At 53.9% G+C, this 23,479-nt stretch overlaps 2 protein-coding genes across 2 annotated transcripts in view; one reads left to right on the top strand and one right to left on the bottom strand.

Annotated features, from left to right (window-relative positions):
- Positions 1-19,049, top strand: part of PAIP2B (poly(A) binding protein interacting protein 2B) — a 36,055-nt gene extending 17,006 nt beyond the window's left edge. Inside the window, exons 2-4 of the mRNA XM_048509743.1 lie at positions 10,338-10,501; positions 14,206-14,382; positions 16,822-19,049. Coding sequence (XP_048365700.1) covers positions 10,346-10,501; positions 14,206-14,382; positions 16,822-16,878 — 390 coding nt within the window. The 5' untranslated portion in view covers positions 10,338-10,345 and the 3' untranslated portion in view covers positions 16,879-19,049. The remainder of the gene's footprint in view (positions 1-10,337; positions 10,502-14,205; positions 14,383-16,821) is intronic.
- Positions 19,050-20,242: 1,193 nt separating this feature from the next.
- Positions 20,243-23,479, bottom strand: part of NAGK (N-acetylglucosamine kinase) — a 13,063-nt gene continuing 9,826 nt past the window's right edge. Inside the window, exons 5-7 of the mRNA XM_048508777.1 lie at positions 23,287-23,384; positions 21,574-21,652; positions 20,243-20,543 (exon numbers count right to left, since the gene is read on the bottom strand). Coding sequence (XP_048364734.1) covers positions 20,365-20,543; positions 21,574-21,652; positions 23,287-23,384 — 356 coding nt within the window. The 3' untranslated portion in view covers positions 20,243-20,364. The remainder of the gene's footprint in view (positions 20,544-21,573; positions 21,653-23,286; positions 23,385-23,479) is intronic.

The following is a 23,479-nucleotide window of genomic DNA, read 5'->3' as shown; positions in this document are numbered from 1 at the left end:
TAATAATAGGTGGGCTCTTATCTGGGGAATGGGATTTGTTTCCCCCCTCCTCCACATGAAGCCTGTTGGGTGACCTTGGGCCGGTCACAGTTCTTTCTGAACTCTCTTAGCTCCACCTACCTCACAAGCGGGCCTGTTACGGAGAGAGGAAGGGAAGGAGTTTGTAAGCCGCTTTGAGATGCCTTAAAGGAGAGAAAGGTGGGGTATAAATCCAAACTCTCCTTCAGTGATGGATCATCTGCTTGGCGTGTGGAAGGTTCCAGGTGCAGTTCCCAGATTCCCAGGTGATGTGGAAGCTCCAAGACCCGAGAGAGTTGCTGCCAGTCTGAGTAGGCAGTGCTGATGCTGGTTCATCAGTCGTCTCATTCAGTGAAATCATAGACTCTTAGGGTTGGAAGAGACCCCAAGGGCCATCCAGTCCAACCCCCTGCCATGCAGGAACACACAATCAAAGCACTCCTGACAGACGTTCATCCAGCCTCTGTTGAAAAACCTCCAAAGAAGGAGACTCCACCACTCTCTGTGGCAGTGAATTCCCCTGTTGAACAGCCCTGACTGTCAGGGCTGTTTTTCCTGATGTTTAGAAGAAGAGGAAGAAGAGTTTGGATTTATATCCCCCCTTTCTCTCCTGCAGGAGACTCAAAGGGGCTTACAATCTCCTTGCCCTTCCCCTCTCACAACAAACACCCTGTGAGGTAGGTGGGGCTGAGAGAGCTCAGAAGAGCTGTGACTAGCCCAAGGTTACCCAGCTGGCATGTGTGGGAGTGTACAGGCTAATTTGAATTCCCCAGATAAGCCCAAGCCTCCACAGCTCAGTTGGCAGAGCTGGGAATCAAACCCGGTTCCTCCAGATTAGATACATGAGCTCTTAACCTCCTACGCCACTGCTGCTCCTTTAGGTGGAATCTCTTTTCCTGCACCTTGAGCCCATGACTCCTGGTCCTCGTCTCTGGAGCAGCAGAAAACAAGCTTGCTCCCTTGTCGACATGGCATCCCTTCAAATATCTAAACTTGGCTATCACGTCATCCCTTTTACCTTCTCTTCTCCAGATTAAACATCCCCAACTCCCTAAGTCTCTGCTCGTAGGGCATGGATTCCGGACCCTTTCACCATTTTGGTTGCCATCCTCTGGACCCGCTCCAGCCAGTCAATATCCTTCTTGAATTGCGGTGCCCAGAACTGTACACAATATTCCAGGTGAGGTCAAACCAATGCTGAATAGAGAGGTACAATTACATCCCCCGGTCTAGACCCGTGGTGGCGAACCTTTGGCACTTCAGATGCTATGGACTACAATTCCCATCAGCCCCTGCCAGCATGGCCAATTGGCTGATGGGAATTGTAGTCCATAGCATCTGGAGTGCCAAAGGTTCGCCACCATTGGTCTAGACACTTTACTCCTATTGATACAGCCCAGAATCACATTGGCTTTCTCGGCCGCCGCAGGAGACACCTTAATGAGTTCAGGTGAACTGAGCATGTGTGATAACTCACGACTGTTGTGAAATGTATCTCTGTGTGAGATATCACTTTATGGGGGGAAACTACCCCGTGTTTTGTTCTACTTCTCTGGAGGTTTCTGAATCTAGTTGGTACCCAAAGCTGATTAAACTTTGTGGGAGTGGAGAAGGGGCGGGGAATTAATATCTGAATCTGCCGTTGAAAAGGGAACTGAATCCGTGACGGTCTAAATACCTGCAGAGGGTGATTGATTTGGCCATCTGGCGAGGCTGAATGCTGTAGCTCAGCTGATGTGCAAACAGTGTTTTGGGGTGATCGTTCCGTGTGCTTGAAAATTGGTTCCGTGTTCGGTTGCAGCGTTTCTTTGCAAACTGGAAGGAAGAGGTAAAATTTGAATGGTAGAGGAACCTTTGATGATCTTAGCCAGTCAGTTGGCCAAAAGAGTTTTGGGTAGTCACAACTCATTTAAATATTGACAATTTAAATTTTTTGGTGTGCAACTAATTGACCTGTTCTGATTCCAGTGAATAGCCCCATTTCCCTTGTGGGAGAACTTAGCTCGCTATATATATATATTTCATTTAGCCTTTATTTGGCATAAACAGTATAAAATCACATCTAAATCACATCAAAATACAAGCTTTCAACATATAACAAATGAAGTTGATTCATACATACTGTTGCTTATGGGATATTCCCACAGAAAGTTCGCAGCCATTTTACAGAATGTAGCATCAGAATTATTTAATAAGAACAATAGTCTGCTTAGTTCGTCCAGCTCACTAGGTATCATAGAAAGCAACCTAGAGTATTTGACTCTAATACTTGCCAATTTAGGACAACGGAATAATTGGTGAGTTAATGTTTCTAATTGATTTGCATCACATGAACACATCCTTTTGCACATTTCTAGATTGTTATATCTACCTCGTAGTATGGCAGAAGGGAAAACATTGAAGCGAGCGAGTGAAAAAAATGAAATGCACAGATATAGGATGGGTGAGACCTGGCTTGACAACACTACATGTGAAAAGAATCTGGGAGTCTTAGTAGACCACTAGCTGAACATGAGTCAGCAGTGTGATGCAGCAGCCAAGAAAGCCAATGCGATTTTGGGCTGTATCAATAGGAGTGTAGTGTCAAGATCGAGGGATGTTATTGTACCTCTCTATTCTGCACTGGTTAGACCTCACCTGGAATATTGTGTACAGTTCTGGGCACCTCAATTCAAGAAGGATATTGACAAGCTGGAACAGGTCCAGAGGAGGGCAACCAAAATTATAAAAGATAAATCCATGCCCTACGAGCAGAGACTTAGGGAGCTGGGCATGTTTAGTTTGGTGAAGAGAAGGTTAAGAGGGGACATGATAGCCAAGTTTAGATATTTGAAGTGATGTCGTGTTGGTGAGGGAGCGAACGCCACTGCTGCTCCAGGACCAGGAGTGATGGGTTCAAGGTGAAGAAAAAGAGATTCCACCTAAACATCAGGAAAAACTTCCTGACAGCCAGGGCTGTTCAACAGTGGAATTCACTGCTTCAGAGTATGGTGGAGTCTGCTTCTTTGGAGGTTTTCAAATAGAGACTGGAAGGCTGTCTGTCAGGAGTGCTTTGATTGTGTGTCCCTGCATTGCAGGGGGATTGGACTTGATGGCCCTTGGGGTCTCTTCCAACTCTATGATTCTATAAGAACTGGCACATTCTTGATAAGTGGCATGAACAGTTCGGGTTAGTATTGTCCTAATTGGTATTGTTCGCTACTGGTCATTGCCTTCCCTTGAAGCGAGGGATGCGTGTGCCCAAATTATGCGTCAAATGAAGCTAATCAAGTGCATATTTTTGCCTGCTTTGCATGAATTGTTTTAACAAGTCTTGGAGTGGCAAAGCAAAGTGGAGACTGAAACCCTTTCCTGCCCGTGACAATACTGTTAAGAGCCTTTTTGGATTCACTTTTTTACTTTTGTTTATTTACATAAATATTTTACGCCGCTTATTGTTTGAAATAACTCTCCCAAGGGTTTTGCAGTAGAATCACAATATGTAAATTCCTGCATTGTTAAACAGCCAGCAGATAACTGAGGAAAAGCAAGAACAAAGACTCATTGGAGCCAGACCAGTGCAGCAGAGGATGAGCGTATTCATCCTAAGGGCAGCTGGCTCCGGCGGATCCCCTCCTAGGAGGAAGGCACCTTTGCTGAAAGGCTGGTGGGGGAGGGGGCAGACATGAGTAGACTGGGGGCTGACTCTGAGAAGGCCCTGCCACACGTGACACCCCGTGGAACTGCTGGTTGCAGAGGAATATGGCTCGTGGCTGCCTTGGTTACCTGTTGCGCAGTCCTTTCCTGAAGACTTCCAAGTTTTCCTGTCCAGCTTTAAGAGCTGGGGACGGCAGGCTTCTTGCTGCTGAAAGTTGCAGAACTCCGGTCCCGAAATTCTGTGCTTGGTCCTTCCTGCAGCCCCAGGTGAACCTCAGAGCAGCAGTGGCGTAGGAGGTTAAGAGCTTGTGTATCTAATCTGGAGGAACCGGGTTTGATTCCCAGCTCTGCCGCCTGAGCTGTGGAGGCTTATCTGGGGAATTCAGATTAGCCTGTACACTCCCACACACGCCAGCTGGGTGACCTGGGGCTAGTCACAGCTTCTGGAGCTCTCTCAGCCCCACCTACCTCACAGGGTGTTTGTTGTGAGGGGGGAAGGGCAAGGAGATTGTCAGCCCCTTTGAGTCTCCTGCAGGAGAGAAAGGGGGGATATAAATCCAAACTCTTCTTCTTCTTCTTCACTCTTGCTGCTGCAGCCTAAAAGATGCCATGAAAACTGTCCTGTAAACATCTGGTGGCCTGTGGCGAACAAGAATCTACTCCAGATGAACAGGATGAGGCACTCCCGTAGCGTAGCTGTGACCAGATGGAGCTGGTTTCACTAGTAAACATATTTGCAAAGCAGTAACCTCAGTGGGATCATTTGGGAGGCTGGGGGGGGGCGGGGGTCCAGGTGCAGGGGGCTCCGATATCCGTTTCATTTCTTTGCCAGGTGGGTATTGACCAGAGCGGTGAGGCTGGCAGAGAGGCTTCCAGGCAGGGGGAAGGAGAGGGTGGGGGGACGGAGGAGGCCCCCTGTGGTTGGGTTCCAGCCGCAGCTCCTATAAATAGCCGAGGCCTTGTTGACTGGCAGATCGCTTACAAAAGGCCCCTCCGCCTGGCCCTTCCAGAGGACAGCCCGCTAAAATGAAGGGAAGGGGTGTCAGCAGGGGGAGCCCCTGTCCCTGTGCCTCAGTGGCCTGGCAAATTTGCGTCTGAGCAGATGGATCTGCTGCTTGGGCTTAATGGCAGATGGTGTCCTGGTGGCTGCGGGAGGGGAGCAGAGCAGACCAGAGCAGAGGGCGCTTCTTTGGGCACTTCCAGCCTGGATCCCGCCTCAGGTTGGGTGCCTGGCCCCGCAGGGTTGTGGTCTGACCTGGTTGCTTCTCCCTGAATGAACCTGGTGTGAGGCCTGATGGATCCCAGCCAGCTGCCGGGCCAGGCCTGTCTCTTGGGCTGGCTGGATCGTGTGTGTGGAGTCGGCTGCTCAGTTCCTTTCTCAGGTCAGGAGACGGATTTGAAAAAGCATCTCACTTGCCGGAATTTGCCCTCCCAAGAATGGGCAGGAGAGATGTGGCCGGCCCTCTCCAGACTCTCCTCTGTTCCTTTCCCTGGGCTGGAGGCCAGGCCAGGCCGCTCCACCTCTGCCCAGCCGCTGGTCTCGTGGGCAGGAGCGCTTTTTCCATGGCCTCTTCCGATGACGTGGTTTTTTTCCCCTGTGGCTAGCTCTCCTCACCTTGGCACCGGCCAGACTGATTTACGGCCCGTCCAGCAGCCACTTCCAGCTTTGGGTCCAAGTTGGGTTCATATCAGCCTATTAAAACCTCGCTCTCCAGAGGTTGAATTGGGGCCCTCCTGTGTGCAAAGCCCCCCAAGTACTCTGCCTGTTGATTTTTCAGCAAAAGCCACTCAAAACCAAGATTTTTTTTCTCCTCTTGATTCCGGGGAGGAACATTTCCGACCACCGTTGCAATACCTGGGATTTGCCCTCCCAAACTTGTAAGCCATCTTGTGTGTCCTTACAGGAGAGGAAGGTGGGGTATATAAATCCAAACTGCTCCTGCTCCTGCTCTTCCTCCTCTTCCTCCTCTTCCTCCTCTTCCTCCTCTTCCTCCTCCTCCTCCTCCTCCTCCTCCTCTTCTTCTTCTTCTTCTTCTTCTTCTTCTTCTTCTTCTTCTTCTTCTTCTTCTTCTTCTTCTTCTTCTTCTTCTTCTTCTTCTTCTTCTTCTTCTTCTTCTTCTTCTTCTTCTTCTTCTTCACTGATGCAGCCTCCTCCAAAGTGTGCTTGGGGTGCCTTCTTGCTCGTGGGGTACCCCAGGAAGGCCCTCAGGGTGCTGCGGATGTTGCTTTGGGGGAGTTTGTCCGGCAGAAGAGCTTGCTTGGACAGCTGCCTTGAAGCCTGTGGTTTGGCTGCATAAGCGGCTCATTCACTCGGCCCAGCCAGAGAAACAAGCCACGTGTGTTATGTACGTAGGTGAAAGAGGCTCCTCACGCGCCAGTCCGCAAGCCGCCCTCTCTCCGGCCCTCCTGCTTTGACTCCCGGCCTGCCTCCTAATCCTCTGCCGGAGTTCACATCACAGATGACAGCCCAGCCCTTTGTCTTTGGTGTGGACGTGACAGGGAGGCAGCTGAGTCCCAGTTGCTGTGGGGTAAAGCCATTGCCCCCATGCCTCGCTTGGGGGCTTCCTCCAAGTGGGGTGCACTGCCCCTACAGAGATGGGGGTTTGGAATAGATGGACCCACCTTGGTTTGATTCAGCAGGCCAGCTCCATAGTCAGGTGAAGCCTGTGTAAAACGGAGGGAACAGTGGATCACAGTTACTATGGCTTTTGCGGGGGGGGGGGTCTCAAAGGAGAGCTCCTACACCAGCGGTGGAGAACCTATGGCACGCGTGCCAGAGGGGGAACTCAGAGCTCTCTGTGGGCACGCACACCATTGTCCCAGTTTGGGCATTTGACAGTGGCGTAGCACCAAGGGCATGGGGGGATATGCGACGCACTGAGCGCATGCCCCTGTGGGGGCATGGCAAGGAGGTTCCAGGTTAGGTTTAGGCTTAGGCTTAGGGCGTGGCGTTCCAGGGCAGGACGGGGCCAGACAAGGGCGTGGCAGGGGCGCGGGGTGCACACACCCCCCAGGCACAGTTCCCCCTCCCTCTGCCCCTGGCACTCGGTCTCTAAAAGGTTCACCATCACTGTCCTACACTGTGGAATTTGCTGAAATATGGTGGCTTTCAAGACAGAGTTTTGTGTATTTTCAAAGGCTTCCAATGGCTGTTATCAACTGGGTGTTGTAGGTTTTCAAGGTCGTAGCAGAAACTACCAAACTCTGGCCCCACAGACTGGAAAACCTGCAACACCAAGTTCTTGTGTTTGTGTACCAGGCAGAGCCCTGTAGCCTGTTACAGGAGGCACCTTGAGCACCTGGTTCTTGTGCGTTGTATTTAAAGTCTGCCATGGAGGAGAGGAGGGGTGGGGTGGGGTGGGGTGGGAGCCCCACCCCCCACCCCTTTGGAATGAAAGTCCGGCCTTCCTTTCTCTGCTTTGGAAAGTGAAGCCACTCAGTTCTTTTTCCTGGGAAGAGTGTCCTAAACAGAAAGCCACCATATTTATGGATTTCTCTTGGTGACCCTCAAAGCCTTTCGAAAATGGAGGAGCAGGATTTCTCTCCGTGTGTGAGGTGCACCGGTCCCTGTGAGCCAGGGCCGCTGTGTGGGCAACTGAAGACTGACTCTTTCCCGAGCATCATAAGAACATAAGAAGAACATAAGAACAAGCCAGCTGGATCAAACCAGAGTCCATCTAGTCCAGCTCTCTGCTACTCGCAGTGGCCCACCAGGTGCCTTTGGGAGCTCACATGCAGGAGGTGAAAGCAATGGCCTTCTGCGGCTGTTGCTCCTGAGCACCTGGACTGTTAAGGCATTTGCAATCTCAGATCAAGGAGGATCAAGATTGGGAGTCATAGATCGACTTCTCCTCCATAAATCTGTCCAAGCCCCTTTTAAAGCTATCCAGGTTAGTGGCCATCACCACCTCCTGTGGCAGCATATTCCAAACACCAATCACATCCCTGGCTAAGACTGTGGCCCTCGGCCCTCCCCTGTTCCAGTCACTGGGTGATACTGGGAGGGAGCTGCAGCTTCTTCGCACATTGCAGAGCATCTGCCATTCATCTGCAGATTGCAGCCTTGCAGGGACCTGCTGCCGCCTGGCGCATGGACAGAGTGCTCGTTCCAGCTTCCTGGCGTTTTCAGTCCACTGCAACCGTGTCCGGTTTTCCCTTCCAGACTCTCCAGCTCTCCCTTCACACAGGCTGTCCGTTGGGAGTGTGGTCTTCCTCAGGGCTGCTTAGTCTGGATAAATATTAATAACAGGCATTGTTTAAATATGGAGCGCAGCGGCTGGATTTTCCAGCACGGAAACCAGACTGTGGTGTGTGCCGAGCTCCGATTTGCATGATTCCTTCCGGGTGGAGAGGATTCAGGCTCCGTGGCCTCACTGACGGGAATTTACTTCATCCTGCCCCGTGGCTGTGAATTTATTGGGGGGGGAGGGGGGTTGCGCTCTGCCTATCCAGCGAAAGTGCCTGGTGATGGCTTTTGTGTTTCTGCACTCCTCTCGTGTGCCTTTCAGTGAGTACGTCGTTTGTTCAACGCTCCTGTGAGGTAGGCTGCCGGCATGATTGTAGTGACACTGCGCCAGTGTGGTGTCGCAGTTACAGTATCACACTAGGATCTGGCAGTCCCAGGTCTCAGGATCTGGGTTGGGGAGTCTGGATTTCTTTTGCACCTTTCTCTCCATTAAGGAGACTCAAGGTGTCCCCACAACAGACACCTTGTGAGGCAGGTGGGGCTAAGAGAGTTCCGAGAGAACTGTGACTAGCCCAAGGTCACCCAGCAGGAGTGTAGGAGTGCAGAAACACATCTGGTCCACCGGATAAGTCTCTGCCACTCAGGTGGAGGAGTGGGGAATCAAACCGAGTTCTCCAGGTTAGAATCCACCTGCTCTTAACCACTGCACCACGCTGGAAAGGGAACAATGCAGGCCCCTTTGGGTCCCCATTGGAGAGGTGAAAGGGAAGGGAACAAATCTTTCTGAATGGGCACTGGAAAGCTCAGACCTCATCGAGGTGTTTAGACAGAGGTGAGCTCAGCACAACATCTGCCCATTGGGGTTTGCCCTTTCCCTGATGTTGTGCTGAGCCCCCCAGGAAAACGGGTCAGTTCTTAGGGTGACCTTGAGGAAGAGGACTTGTTCCTGGCTGCGCTGGGGTGGGGGGCAGCGACAGGCCGGTTCCCTGGCCAGCGTGTTCTTTCCATGGGGCTGGGTCCCTCCCTTGAGCAAAAGAAGCCAGCTCAAGCCAGCGTGTTTTGGCTCAGACGTTTGTCTCCTCGGGGCGGGCTGGCTGGCTGGTGTGTGACCACACGCAAGATCGTCGCCTCCCTTGGCTGCTGCCTGCCCCTCTGTCTGGAGAGGGAAGGGGGGCAGCCACCCCTGTGCCCCCTTCCCCCCTCCGCCTCCGCCCGGGCAGCATATCTGTGCAAAGCAGAAGTTTGGTGTTTGCTCAGGGAGCAGCTGTGCGCAAGGGGGGGGGGGGGGCTTTTGCAGGGCTGGCGATAACAGCTTCTTGTCAAGGTTAGCTGCGGTGACTGCAGATTGATGGGTGTGTGTGTGTGTGTGTGTGCAGTGCCGGTTTCTCCTCCTCCTTCCACAGAGGTCGTGGGGGAAGAGCACAGTTCTGCGGGAGGAAGCCCCACGCGGCACCTCGCCTGGGATCCGTGGGGCCGCTCTTGTGGAGGTGCTTTGATGCAGAGAGCCTGTTGCTGCTGTGGGGGGCTGCTTGCGCCCTAGAGCAGTGCTCCCCTTAGCTGAGTGGGGGCGCAGGGGGCAGCCGACATGTGAATTATTTTCCAGGAAAGGCAGACTGGTGCAGTCTCTGGCGTCTTCCTCCCCACCACAGCCTTGCGATCTCTCCTGCTGGCCAGGTTTCACTGCTGCAGGCACAAGGCAAAGACAGCAGAGTCCATCTTGGTTCTCTTCCTCTCTACGTTATGCGCCCCTCCCAGCCCCCCCGCTCTTCATTCCAGATTTCCCAGAGACTCTTTGGAGGCAGTCCTCAGTGATACTCAAACCATGTTCCTTGTAAAAAGTTTGGCATCTTCCCCACCAGCCAGCGTGGTGTAGTGGTTAAGGGCAGGTGGATTCTAATCTGGAGGACCAGGTTTGATTCCCACTCCTCTACCTGAGTGGCAGAGGCTTACCTGGTGAACCAGATGTGTTTCCGCACTCCTACATTCCTGCTGGGTAACTTGGGCCAGTCACAGTTCTCTCAGGACTCTCCCAGCCCCGCCTGCCTCACAAGGTGTCTGTTGTGGGAAGAGGAAGGGAAAGGAGCTTGTAAGCCACCTTGAGTCTCCTTACAGGAGAGAAAGGGGGGATATAAATCCAAACTCTTCTTTTCTAGGTAAGAAAAGTTTTAATGATGGTCTGTATGGTTGGGTCAAAGGAACTGCGATAGCATCCCCCTCTAATCCCTCAAATAGAGCGTACACTGTTTACTGCCACTTTGTATTAGTAATTTATTAAATAGGAATGTTTTAAAATGTTTTTATTGCATTTATTTGTATTGGTATTAGAAAGGTTGTGAGCCGCCCAGAAGGGGAGGGGCAGCATACTAAGTTGAAATGACGACGATGATGATGATGATCTCTTCCCTTGAAACCTTGTCCGTGTTTAGGGAGCTTCCGGACTGACCGCTTGCTGTTTGCTGTTGCTGATTTTCTTTCTTTCTACTTCTTTCCCTGCCAGATTCCATAATGATGAATGGTTCCAACGTGGCCAACACAACCACGACTTCAGCCACGCCTGCAAAATCCAAGGAGGACCAGGTAGTGAACGGGCATGATGAGAAGGAGAACAACCCCTTCGCAGAGTACATGTGGATGGAGAACGAGGAGGACTTCAACCGGCAGGTACTCAGAGGGCCGGGAGCTCTGCCTTGTTCCGGGGCCTGGCCTGGCTGGTGTCCCAGGTGGTTTTTCCTCCGGATGCTTCTCTGATCTCTCCCTGTTTGCTGCTGGGGGCATAGAGTTGACTTGAGGTCTTTTCAAAATGTGGGGGTGGGGGATGCAGGGAGATCCCAGTTGAAATCTCATCGATGGCAACAGATTCATGGAGCAAATTACTGTCCCCCCCCCCCCAGCTCTTTTCCCCCGCCCCCATCTGTAAAGTGGAATAAAATTCTAGCTTGCTTAATAGAGCTGTTCAGGGATTGCTGGACAAAGTAAGTGAGACGCTCTTGGTTGACGCCAGCGGGAAGAGTCGGCTGCAGGTTCTGTCAGGGGCGTAACAAGGCAAACTGTAGCCCTGGGCAAAACCTGAGTTGGGTGGCCACTCCATCACGACCCCCATTGACGTAGTCTGGAAGGAAGCCCCAAGAGTTGCAGGCTGGCGGGGGCACATTTCTGAAGGCACAGTCTCAAAACTTTCAGGGTATCATCAAGAGACTGCCCTAATGATACCCCCCAGGTTTCGTGCAGTTTGGTTCAGAGGGACCAAAGTTAGGGACCCTCAAAACTGTAGCCCCCATCTCCTATTAGCTCCCATTGGAAACAATGGGGGATGGGGGCACCCCTTTGGGAGTCCATAACTTTGGACTCCCTGAACCAAACCTCACCAAACTTGGGGGGTAGCATAAGGACAGTATCCTTATGATACACTGAAATTTTGGTGCCACTAGCCTAAAAACTGTGCCCCCTGCAGGCCAAAAATGGAAAACCACTAAAAATACCCAAAAATGAACCCAGCATTTTGATGCCCCCCCCCCACGTGGTGCCCTGGGCAGTTGCCCACCTTGCCCAATGGGCATTACGCCCCTGGGTTCTGTGACCAGGAGCCAGTTGGGGTTGACAGCAGGGCTGGCGAATGGAGATTAGGGGCTAAGGATGAGAGCTTTGGTACGGATGGGACCTTTTCCCCTGGTTGAACCACAGTGGGTCTCCTTTGGCCTCTCTCCTCATCTTCCCCTGGATCGGGACCTTCCATCAGACTCTGCTGATGTGCTGCAAAGTCCCTAAAAACGGAGAGCCGGTGTGGTGTAATATTGGTTGTAGGATCCGGAAGACCTGCGTTCAAATTTCTACTTTGCCCCGAAGCGTCCTGGGTGTGTTTGGGCCGGTCACTCTGTGCCACTTCAACCTACTTCCCAGGGTGGTTGGGAGGATCAGAAGGGGGCGGGGAGGCGATCGGACACTGCCCTGCTGTTCTCCAGCCCCTGGGATGGAGGAGCAGGATGAAAATGTCCTAAGCACGAAACCTTGAATTGGTTCCATCTGGAGGCTGTCACTGCTTCCATGGGCACAGAACGGCTCACAATGGCAGAGTGAAGAACTCGCTCACTCGCCCAGGCGGACGTGCTGGGGATTTACGGGGCTCTGTCCAAGAAGCTGCTGATTGGGCGGCTGTTTTTCTGCCTCACTGATTCCTCTCCCCGCCCCGTCCCTGCAATACTCAAGTTATTGTGCTGACCTGCCAAGGCACACTCTGTAGCCTCCTTGGCCCTTTTCTGTAGGCTCTCAGCCCCTCCTTGCCCTGAGTTCCCAACCCTTCTGCCCCTGAGCTCACTCGGCCCTTTGTGATCCTCTCTCTTCAGCCTCCTCTGCCCACAGGGAGAGTGTGGGTGTGGGATCCAAAAGGGCCAAGGGCCGGGAAGAGATCGCATGGAGTCCGCCTAGCCACTCTGCCCCCCTCCCCCTTTTTGGCAGCCACGCACTGCATTTTTTTGGTGTCTCTTTCCCTCGTAAACCGGGAGGTTCGGCTCTGCTTCGGCTGTCCCCCTCGGCGGCGGCAGGTCTTGGAAGCCCCGCTAGGTGTTTCCCAGCGTTGTCTGCGTGCCAGGCAGGCGTGTGATGTGGCAGTGCGGAAGGGGAAGCCTCTGCAGCAGGAGGGCCCTGTCAGCTGAGGATCCTGAAGACGCCCCCGTCTGCCTGCCTGCCCGCCCGCCCGCCTTCCTTCCTTCCTGGCTCTCATTGGCCGAGGAGACTTTGCAGAAAACAAGAAACCCGAAACCAGCAGAGAGAGGCGGGGGTGGGGAGGGGGCAGTCCACTGCTGCCTGCCAGAAAGCAGGAAGCACAGATATCCAGCAGAAGGGGGAAGGGGTGGGGGGTGGGGCAGCCTCTGGCTGGGCTTCAGAACCAGGCCATGATTGAGTGCGAGGGCCATGGATCTTGCCACTGTTACCCTAATTAGGCAGTCTACATTTTTAGGGTGTTGTGGGTTTCCCGGGTTGTATGGCCGTGTTCCAGTAGCATTTTCTCCTGACGTTTCGCCTGCATCTGTGGCTGGCTTGATCCATGTGTATGATCCTCTGAAGATGCCAGCCGCAGATGCAGGTGAAACGTCAGGAGAAAATGCTACTGGAACACGGCCATACAACCCGGAAAACCCACAGCACTCTAGTGATTCCGGCCGTGAAAGCCTGTGACAATACAAGTCTGTGTTTTGGTTGGGGGAATCAGCTGGAGACAGGGAGTGAGGGGGAGTAAGCGGGGTGACACGTGGAGGGCACTCAAGAGCCAACTAAGAGAGAAGGAAGGAAGTCAGATAGGGCTTCAGGGATGGACGATCGTTTCCAGTCTGGAAGGGAGGTCCAGGTAAAGCAGTCCGTGTTTCCAGGGGCAAAGGGAAGCGGCCACACACGTGGATCCAGATCTCACACAGACTCTGTGAATGGCCAAAGGACCAGTATTTATACCCCCAAATGTATCCTGAGGTCGCTTGACGCAAGCTGGCTGGAAAGCCCGAGACAAAGAATTGATTGCTTTTCCAGGGATCCCAACAAAAGATAGCGGAGGGTTGATGAGTCATCAGGACCCAAGAGAATGCCTGGGCTGTTTCCTCGAATACTGATGGATCGCCAGGTTGGGTGCAGATATAGAGAATGAATGAATGAATGTTTATTTACAGTTAATAACCTGTAATACAATAATTCATAAAAGGCCAAACTCCAAATTTTTACAAAGAGGTAAAAAGTTAAAATATAAAATAAAACTTATTTTAACCTTCCTCTAAAAGAAACTGATGGTCTCCTAACCACCTGCTTTCCTGTATTTATTTACTAAAACACAAAACCGAGGTACATTACTGGAAAATTTTTTGTCTAGCATCTATATTTGCAGCCATGATGGATGACATCAAGAGAGGGCCAGAGTGGCTTTCCCTTTGGGTCCTCGGCATGTTTTAATGGCACAGCTTGCTGCCACCATGTGGCATTTTAAGGAACAGCACCGCCTTAGCTTCTGCTAAATAGTTCTAACCATTGGGCTCATTCTTATGAACATTCTCATCAAGACTCAGTTACAAAAGAAGAAAAAATCCAGGCACACAGCAGTGAACTTGAGTAAACAATGTAGTGGGGCTGGGATATGGGATTGGGGATAATGCAATCAAAAAACTCCCTCTGGTTTGTTTTGCCATAACACAGGAACGCTTAGGAAGGCAGAAAGAAGGACATCTGGCTACTTCTGGTGGTCTTCTGGGCCGCTGTTTCCCTGCTTGCTAGAGGTGCCTGTCCTACTATGGCGTACAGGCCTGGTTACAGAGAGCGGGGGAAGGTGCGTGCGGACTCTGACGTGGTTTGACTGATTTGCCCTCCTTGTTGCTCTTTCCAACAACCAGGTGGAAGAAGAGCTTCAGGAACAGGAGTTCCTTGATCGTTGCTTCCAGGAGATGCTGGACGAAGAGGACCAGGACTGGTTCATCCCATCCCGCGACTTGCCCCAGGGCATCGGGCAGCTTCAGCAGCAGCTAAACGGGCTTTCTGTCAACGACAGCCACGTATCGGAAGACATCTTGGTGAGCGTTGGGGGCAGATGTCTGGCTGCCTGCAGTTCCCCCTTCTGGGAGTGTGTGCGAGGGGAGGCGGGGAGGCAGAAGAGGGTCTTCTGTGGTGAGGAGGGAGTCTTCATGAAGTCTCCACCAGTCCTCTTGGCACTCCTTGATGCTCTTAGCTGAGCGTCCGAAGCTCTTGCTTTGAAAACATTAGTGTGTTCAAAGCAAGCCGGTCACTAGAATACTCCAGCTACGAATACTGGAATAGGACAGGTTGTGTTTTGTTAGTTTTCAGAACTTGGGCCACGCTCCAGAGGGACAGCCAGGGGTGTTTGCATTGTGCTGCTCAATGTGAAATCTTCAGGCCAGCGCCAGAAGAACCAGCAAAAGCAGTTGCCTAGAATAGGGGGGCAACCTATGGTGCTCCAGATGTTCCTGGACTACAATCCCCATCAGGGGCTGATGGGAATTGTAGACCATGAGCATCTGGAGCACCATAGGTTGGCCACCCCTGGCCTGGAATATTTACATTATTCTGGAATGGAGGTCAGAGGACTCTCAGGGTGCTGAACAATTGAAAAATATTAATACTGACTAAAATATATATATATACATATATACATAGGAGGAGCAGTGGCGTAGGAGGTTAAGAGCTCGTGTATCTAATCTGAAGGAACCGGGTTTGATTCCCAGCTCTGCCTCCTGAGCTGTGGAGGCTTATCTGGGGAATTCAGATTAGCCTGTACACTCCCACACACGCCAGCTGGGTGACCTTGGGCTAGTCACAGCTTCTGGGAGCTCTCTCAGCCCCACCTACCTCACAGGGTGTTTGTTGTGAGGGGGGAAGGGCAAGGAGGTTGTAAGCCCCTTTGAGTCTCCTGCAGGAGAGAAAGGGGGGATATAAATCCAAACTCTTCTTCTTCTTCTTCTTCTTCTTCTTCTTCTTCTTCTTCTTCTTCTTCTTCTTCTTCTTCTTCTTCTTCTTCTTCTTCTTCTTCTTCTTCTATGTGTGTGCGTGCATAAATATAGGCATGCATGCAGTTAAAATATTAAACAGAAACACTGAACCAAAGAGGAGCCTTCACCCAGGGATGCAAGATGATGGAGGGGAACAGACAAAACTCCACCGGGAGGGAATTTCACTGTTTTGTTCCCATGACCAAGAAGGCCTTTTCTCAGGTTGCTGCCTTCCTGTGTTCCAATGCAGAAAGCATGCAATTTCCTGGACCGCTGCACCGCAACTGACCATACTAACATCTTTTTCTGAGACAGAGTGTAGCATCAGACGGTGGGGGCACCTCAAGAAAGGCCCCTGAAAGTGACCGCGTTGGTCAGTTAGGGTCAAGTAGGAGAAGCCAGTCCCGTAGGGTGTGCCGGCCCCAAGCGGTAAAGGCTTTAAGGAGCAAGGGGAGAACCTTGAACTGAGGTTGGAAGCCGAAGTCAGTGGAGCAAGACTGGGGTGAGACGTTCCCTGTTCCCAACTCCAACAAGTATTAGGGCCCAGCCTGGTCTGAATGGGGATCCCTGGGAGGAGGAGGAGGGGACAGTGTTGGGTCCAGATTCTCAGGCACTCTCTGTAGATGCAGCAACTGAGCAGGACCAGGTCCCTGGGCTCAGGCAGAGCATCCAGGCTGGGATCCAAAGCCAGGTCCAAGCTCTGAGATTCCCCAGCAAGAGCTGAGCTCTCAGACTCTTCAGCCCCTTCATATAGAGCCAGAGGAGACCCTGACAGCTCCCTCACCCCCCCCCATCTCCAAAGCCCCAGGAGCAACACAGGAGGAGGCTATGTACTACCCTGTTTCCCCGAATATAAGACATCCCCAGAAAATCAGACGTAGTAGAGGTTTTGCTGAAGTGCGAAATATAAGGCATCCCCCAAAAGTAAGACATAGCAAAGTTTTTGTTTGGAAGCGTGCCCGTCGAACAGAACACAGACAAATAAGACATCCCCTGAAAATAAGACATAGCACATCTTTGGGAGCAAAAATTAATATAAGACACTGTCTTATATTCGGGGAAACACGGTAGTTTACTGCAGAGGAGACGCAGCAGCAGATTGGCAGCTATGGGGCGTTCTAGAGTAGATGCAGAGTCTTTTCAGGAGCCAGACTAGAGTAACACAGCTGCAAGAGGTTATTGCACAAGGGAATCGGAGGCTGGCTATATAAGAGAGGCTGCAGCTGAGCTAGCTTGTGACAGAGTTTTAGTTTGTAGGCTACTGTTTCTTGTCTTGACTTGTCTGGATTCCTTGCTCTGTGCACATTAAACGTCTGAACCTGCTAAGACCTGGGTGTGGACCGTCCCTGAGGGCCTGTCTACGACACACAGGGGCAGGTGGAGCAGATTTGCCTCCTTGGGGGAAGAAGACAGGATAGCAGGAGGGGGGTGGGTAGATGAGTGAAAGGGGGGGGTCCTGCTGGGCCCCTCCTGCTCACTGACCCCACTTCCCCGTCTCTCTTTCAGAGCAAAAGCACCTTAAACCCCGATGCCAAGGAGTTCGTCCCTGGAGTGAAGTACTGAACCTTCCAGCAAACTTCGCAGAGACATTTTTTTCCCCTGGATGGGTGGGGTGGGGTGGGGGGCAGCAGGCCCTGCAAGCGGCGGTGTGGGAGAGAGACTCCTCATGGGTGACTCTGCGGGACTCTTCAGCTACTTAATCCCTCTTTTCTTGCTGCATCGGGGATATTTTGAAATGAACTGACAAGTTAGACCCACAGCAGGGTGGCGATCTGGGGCCGGGTCCTGTGGGGAGGGGGGCACCTTCGGGGTTTGGGGGTGGGGTGGGGTGGGGGGTTGTTCTTTTTCCGTTAGACAGCGATAAGCTTGGCTTGACCGCAAGGAGGATCCTGGCCCCGTGACCCACCAGCTTCCATTCCCCAATCCCACTTTGGACGTCGCCCCGGATGACGAGCCCCCGGATGTCTCTCTTCTTGCCAGAGGTTCTCGCGCTTCTAGCTGGCCAGACTGGGCCCCCAGCAGGCTTCTGCGCACTTCGGCTTCTGGCTTTAGAGCAGGCCCTTCCTTGTGCGGGCGGACTGTCTTTTGGGAAGCTGCTGCCACTCTGTGGGCTGCAAACAGGTCTGTGCCCCACTGCCAAACTCGTTGGGGGTCAGGGTGGGACGATTGATGGATGGGGCGGGGGGGGGGGGCTGCGATGTGCTTGAACCTCACCCTTCTCTACTGACCCATTCCCAGCGTCTTCTTGGTGGCCACAGCAAACTCTGCCCCTCACTGCAGGGTGGCAGGCAGGCAAGATCCTAGACGGTTTAGAGATGCCGACCCAAGTGGGGGAGAAGATCCACCCTCCGCTGAGCAGTTTCCCACCTCCCGCCCCCCCTCCTCCCCCCCCCCCCGTCCGTCCGTATCACCTTCCTTTCTCCTCCCCTCCTATGAAATATCTTAATCGGAAATGACAGGGTACCTTCCTCTTCCTGGCAGCCCCTTCATCTGTCACCCAGGGCAGGACAGGAAGCTGAAGTTACAGACCCTCCCTTGACCTGTCCGGGCTCCCTGCCCTTCCGGGTCTCTGTTTGCCGCAGACGTGCAGGGGGTCCCGGTTTCGAATCCTTGGAAAGTGGCTGCCTGCATGGGCACAGAGGCGGCTGCTCGGGCAGCAGTGCGGGGATTACCCCCAGGATCCCGAAGTGTGGGATTACCCCCCAGGCTTCTCGCTTGGCCTGGCAGCCCTCCCCATGGAAGGTTTTTGAGCGGCAGCCTTTCCGCTTCTCCTCTGCTGAACTGAGCTTCTGGGTGAGGCTGGCTGTTCATCCTCGAAGGTCAGAAGTGGCCACTGTCATATTTCGACCAAATGGTGTCGAAGAGCACCATCCTCTGCCCCTGACAGGACCTCTCCATGGCATCTTGAGGGAGGAATTGGCAAAGTGGGAGGGGCTGTGCTTGTCACCCCCACCCCCACCACACATACCCCACCAAAGGAAAATGTGGGGGAAGATGCTCTCCGTCAGCACCACCGGCAGCCAGGCCTTGTTGCCTGAGACACGTGGCCCGCCTGTTTTCCTTTATGGACGGCAGCAGCAGGTTTTGCATTTGGGCCAGCCGGGGCTCCACTTCCTCCCCACTTCCCCACCTTCATGACACGGACTGGGAAGAAGCAGCAGCTGTCGGGTTCCAGCTGGGGTGGCCCTGCCCTTCGAAGGACGGACGGGGGCCGGTTTGGACAGCCTCGTCCTCCTGTGTTTGAATTGCTTGTGAATTCAGACTCTTCCTTCCTCACATGTGTATGCCCCCCCCCCCCCCCGGAAATATCTCTTGCTATTTCAGCGTGCTGCAAAAGGGTTTGGTCAAAAGGAAGACGCTCAGCCAGCTGGGCTGCTTCGAACTCCGGCTTGCGAGGAGGTTGGGTTCAGGGCTCCCGTGGTCCCCCTTCCAGTGGTGTCTCCCCCAGCAGGGCGAGGGGGAAAGAGTTGGCCCCCTTCGCTGAATCCCTGCTGGGGAGGCCTGAGCCCAAGCAGCCGGCTGTGGCCGTGCGGCTGTTCCCAGCCAGACCCTCGGTAATAGGAATGCAGGTTGGCCAGAGATGCTTGCTGACGCCCGCTGCCGTCCCCTTTCTTTTCCCCTCCCCCGCTCCTTTACTCTGCAACTTCTTGGTTTCTTTCTGAGGAAGTCCTTGCAATTATGTGCTGTCCATTTTTACGACAATGCATTTAAAATAAAGATGGGTTTGAGCTGGGTGTGGCGTACAGTTCTTCCGGAAGGGGGGGGGCGCCCTGTGGAGCGAAGGGGCGGAAGTGGCTCCCACTGGCTGCCGGGAGCAGGGGTGGCAAACATCTTTGTTGCGAGGGGCGGATAGGACGTCCATTTGACTCGGTCGGGCTGGGTCCTCGAGGTAGGGGCGGCTGGTGAGGCTGCATGCCCCAGAACGGCACTCAGGGGAGGTGGTCGGCACTGGGGGGGGGAGGGGTGGCTGCCTCAACCTGCGAGCCTCCAGCAGGCAGGATCGGGACCGGGGTGGGTCGGGTGCCTGGACTGGCAAGCCCGCAATGGACTAGCCAGGCCAGGTGGCGGGAGGGCTGCCTCGGCTGGGTGGTGGGCTTGATGAGCCCTCTCATGGGGGCAGATGTCTGGCACCCGTGGCCTGGAGGCTTTGCGGTCTCCTCCGAGGGTGCCCAGCCAGGGGCAAGCGGGAGGAACTACCTGGGGAGAGCTCCGGGAAGACAACACGGAAAAGGCAAAAGTTGTGCAAGAGCCCTGCTTCTGGCCACTTGGTCTCAACATGGAGGCCAGCAGCACAGCATGATAGCTTTAAAAAGGGCTTGGACAGATTGATGGAGGAGAAGTTGATCTATGGCCACCAATCTTGATACTCCTTGATCTCAGATTGCAAATGCCTTAGCAGACCCAGTGCTCGGGAGCAGCAGCAGCAGCAGAAGGCCATTGCTTTCACATCCTGCAGGTGAGCTCCCAAAGGCACCTGGTGGGCCACTGCGAGTAGCAGAGTGCTGGACTAGATGGACTCTGGTCTGATCCAGCAGGCTCGTTCTTATGCTCTTATGTTCTTATGATGGGAACTGCTGAAGGGGAGAGTTGTGACTTGAATGGCGTATGCAGGAGCTCGGCTCAGGGACCTGGAGTAGAAGCCGGGGCAACATTTCTATGAGTCTCAAACCCCAACAAAGAACACTCCTGTTGTCCAAAAACTTCTAAGGTGCTTGACCTGCTCCCCAATCGCTGCTGGCGCCTGGCCAGTCCTGGTCGTGGCAAAAGCGCCCAGGAGGAGTGCTGTCACCCCTTGCTTTGCTCCCCCAGTGGCAGTTTGAGCAGGCCAGGCGTCCCTTTCCCCATTTCCTTCTCTTTGGGGGAGAGTGGGGAGGGGCAGCTCCTCCTCTTTGTCCTCCTGAACTGAAGGGCACCTCACTCTGCTATGAAAAATTAAGTTTTTTATTGGTGGAATTTAAGAAACTTGCCTCATCCCCCCCCCCCTCTTAAAAAAGTCCCAACATATGTTCCTTGTCAAGCAGAGCTAAGAGGGCCCTCTTGGGAGGGCTCTCAGGAGAAGGAGTGTGTGTAGAAGACGTCCACGTTGGCAGCGTAGTCCAAGGGCACAGCTTGCCCGATGTGCTTGGCCCCCAAGCTCGCCCCACCCAGGGCAGACGACTGTTTCAGCTTCAAGAGGCTGAATCTGGAGAAAGTGCTGCAGCAGTGTTCACCCAAGACGCTGACGAACCCTGGAGGAAAAGACAAGCATGGGAGTCGTGGGGGGGGGGGGGTGCTGTGGGGGCACGCCTGGTCTGCAGCTTCCACAGAGTTACCATCCCCACAGGAAGAAGAAGAGTTTGGATTTATATCCCCCCTTTCTCTCCTGTAAGGAGACACAAGGGGGCTTCCAAGCTCCTTTCCCTTCCTCTCCCCACCACAGACACCTTGTGAGGCAGGTGGGGCTGAGAGAGTCCTGAGAGAACGGACTGGCCCAAGGTCACTCCGCAGGAATGCAGGAGTGCGGAAACACACCTGGTTCACCAGATAAGCCTCTGCCGCTCAGGTGGAGGAGTGGGGAATCAAACCTGGTTCTCCAAATTAGAATCCACCTGCTGCTAACCACTACACCACACTGGCTCTCATTGATTGCACTGTCACCCTGCTATGAAAAATTAAGTTTCTTATTGGTGAAATTTAAGAGACTTGCCTCATTTACCACCCACCCACCCACCCCCCACCCAGCCAGGGCCTGCAGCAGTGAGTGGGAGATGCTGCCCTGGCCAGAGAGGGACTATTGGAGCCAACTGGGCCCACCGTGTCAGAGCAAGCGACAGCAAAGGCCGGGGACGGGTGCTTCAATGCCGAGATGCAGCAAATTCCAGCAATGGGCTGCAGCTCTGCTTTTCATGCACACAGACCTCGGTTCGGCCTGCAGTTGAAAGGACCAGGCAGTGCAGGACGGGAAAGGCAGGGGCCTGATTTGGTGTACAGCCGCTTCCTGAGGCTGCGATGGAACGCCAGCTGCCTGCTAGAAGCCGCTCTGCCCCATCTCTGGGGTCAGGCTGGCCCTGTGGGAGTCGGGAGCAGCTTTGAGCACCGCAGGCCTGTCCAGGGGTGAGCTCTTGTGTGGAGCCACACACCAAAGGGCCACATGCCTCTTTCTCCTTTTGTCGGTCCCCAGCCGCCTGCATCACCCACAGCACAGACGGGAGGGAGGCAGCCCCTCAAAATGCACAGGCTGGCTTGGCTCTCCATTCCACCCCCCCCAGCCCTGCTCACCGTTTTTCATCTTCTCCCAGCTGTTCCACACCGACCCCACGCACAAAATCGGCAGCCCCAGCTTGCCCTGGAAAAGGCTCTTGGAGAGAGAGAAAGAGAAGAAGAAGAGGAGTTTGGATTTATATCCCCTCCCCTTTCTCTCCTGCAGGAGACTCAAAGGGGCTGACAATCTCCTTGCCCTTCCCCCCTCACAACAAACACCCTGTGAGGTGGGTGGGGCTGAGAGAGCTCCGAGAAGCTCCGTGACTAGCCCAAGGTCACCCAGCTGGCGTGTGTGGGAGTGCACAGGCTAATCTGAATTCCCCAGATAAGCCTCCACAGCTCAGGCGGCAGAGCTGGGAATCAAACCCGGTTCCTCAGATTAGATACACGAGCTCTTAACCTCCTACGCCACTACTGCTCCTCTGCCACTCGGGCCTGTACGAGTCGTGTTCCAGTAGCATTTTTTGTCCTCTGAAGATGCCAGCCACAGATGCAGGCGAAACGTCAGGAGAAAACGCTACTGGAACACAAACACAGCTCGGAAACCCCTCAACACCCCAGTGATTCTGGCCGTGGAAGCCTCCGACAATACACAGAGAAGAAGGCTTTTGAGCAGGTTTCCTGATTCATGGCCACCTTCAGGCCAGGGTGCCAAAGAGGGTATCCCCCGCCTCCCCGGGACTGATTGGGCCTTCTCTGGTATAGTTTCCACCTGTGCCTTTTGCGCACACAGCGAATACTCTGGGAACCGATCAAAAGCAGCTGTGGAGCAGCCCCGAAGGGAGGTGGGGAAATAGGCTGGACATCCGAGGAAGAGTCGGACCCACGAGGCGTAGGGTGGGACATCTCATAGCCCTGCTTGCTCCTCTCAAGGGCACATCTTGAGAATGGGCCCCAGGCAGGAGGAACTGACCCCCGCCCCCTACCCAGAGGCCCTTCGTTGTTTCTTGGCTCCACCTCTGGAGGCACAAACAGTCCTGCTGGGATCGCACAGGCTCATGTTTATCACAGCCAGGTTCGCCAGTGTACAGAGCAGGCCAGTCACAAGTTTCCAGGAGATCCACAGTGTCTTTGCTTTTTACAAGATTTGGCAAGAGATGCACCAGTCGGGTGCCAGCAGGGGCGTACCACCCACGGGGACAGGAAGTCAAATGACCCCGGGAGCAACGGCCGGGGAGGGGGGGATCACACCGCTCCTCCCCCATGCCAACCCGGCTCAGAAGAGCTGGGCATGGGGAAGGCGCCTAAAGACAGAGCTGGCCTGCTGCCGCTATGGTGCCCGTCCGAGCCGCCCGTCCGAGCGCGGGGGAAGGGGCAGCTGGAGCAGGTGTTGTCCCCGGGCCCCATTGCCCCCAATACACCTCTGGGTGCCAGTTCTAGGTGGGGAAATTCCTGGCTTTTGTGGGGTGAAGCCTTGGAAAGGGTGGGATTTAGGGAGAAAGGACCCCTTCGTGCACACGAGATGCCAGAGAGTCTCTCCTCCAAAGCAGCCATTTTCTCCAGGGAAATGTTATGAAATCTCCAGCCCCCCCTGGAGGTTGGCACCCTGCGTGACAGACAAGACCATCTTGGGTTCCGCCAGGAGTCTGGTGCACTGGCAGGAACGCTGCAATCCGCTCTCTTCAGTGGGGAGCCGAGGGCACAGGGTCCAAAGGACCACTTCTTTCCCCTCATGTGCCACTTAGCTGGTCCGCTTATTTGCCACGCCAGCTGCTCGAGGCTGCAACTTACCTTGTCGATTTTTGGCAACACAGCCACGACGTGTCGTGCCAAGACTGCCCCGGCCTTGTTGAAAACATGTTGACACAAGGGATCCCCAGCCTGCGCTCCTGCAGAGGGAGAGGGAGGGAGGGAGGGAAGAAGAGGAGTTTGGATTTATATCCCCCCTTTCTCTCCTGGAAGGAGACTCAAGGTGGTTTACAAG

Source organism: Sphaerodactylus townsendi, linkage group LG10 (genome assembly GCF_021028975.2).
Source record: "Sphaerodactylus townsendi isolate TG3544 linkage group LG10, MPM_Stown_v2.3, whole genome shotgun sequence".
NCBI classification, from domain to species: Eukaryota; Metazoa; Chordata; class Lepidosauria; order Squamata; family Sphaerodactylidae; genus Sphaerodactylus; species Sphaerodactylus townsendi.
The sequence above is the reverse complement of the archived record's forward strand: the minus strand, read 5'-3'. Positions and strand labels throughout refer to the sequence as shown.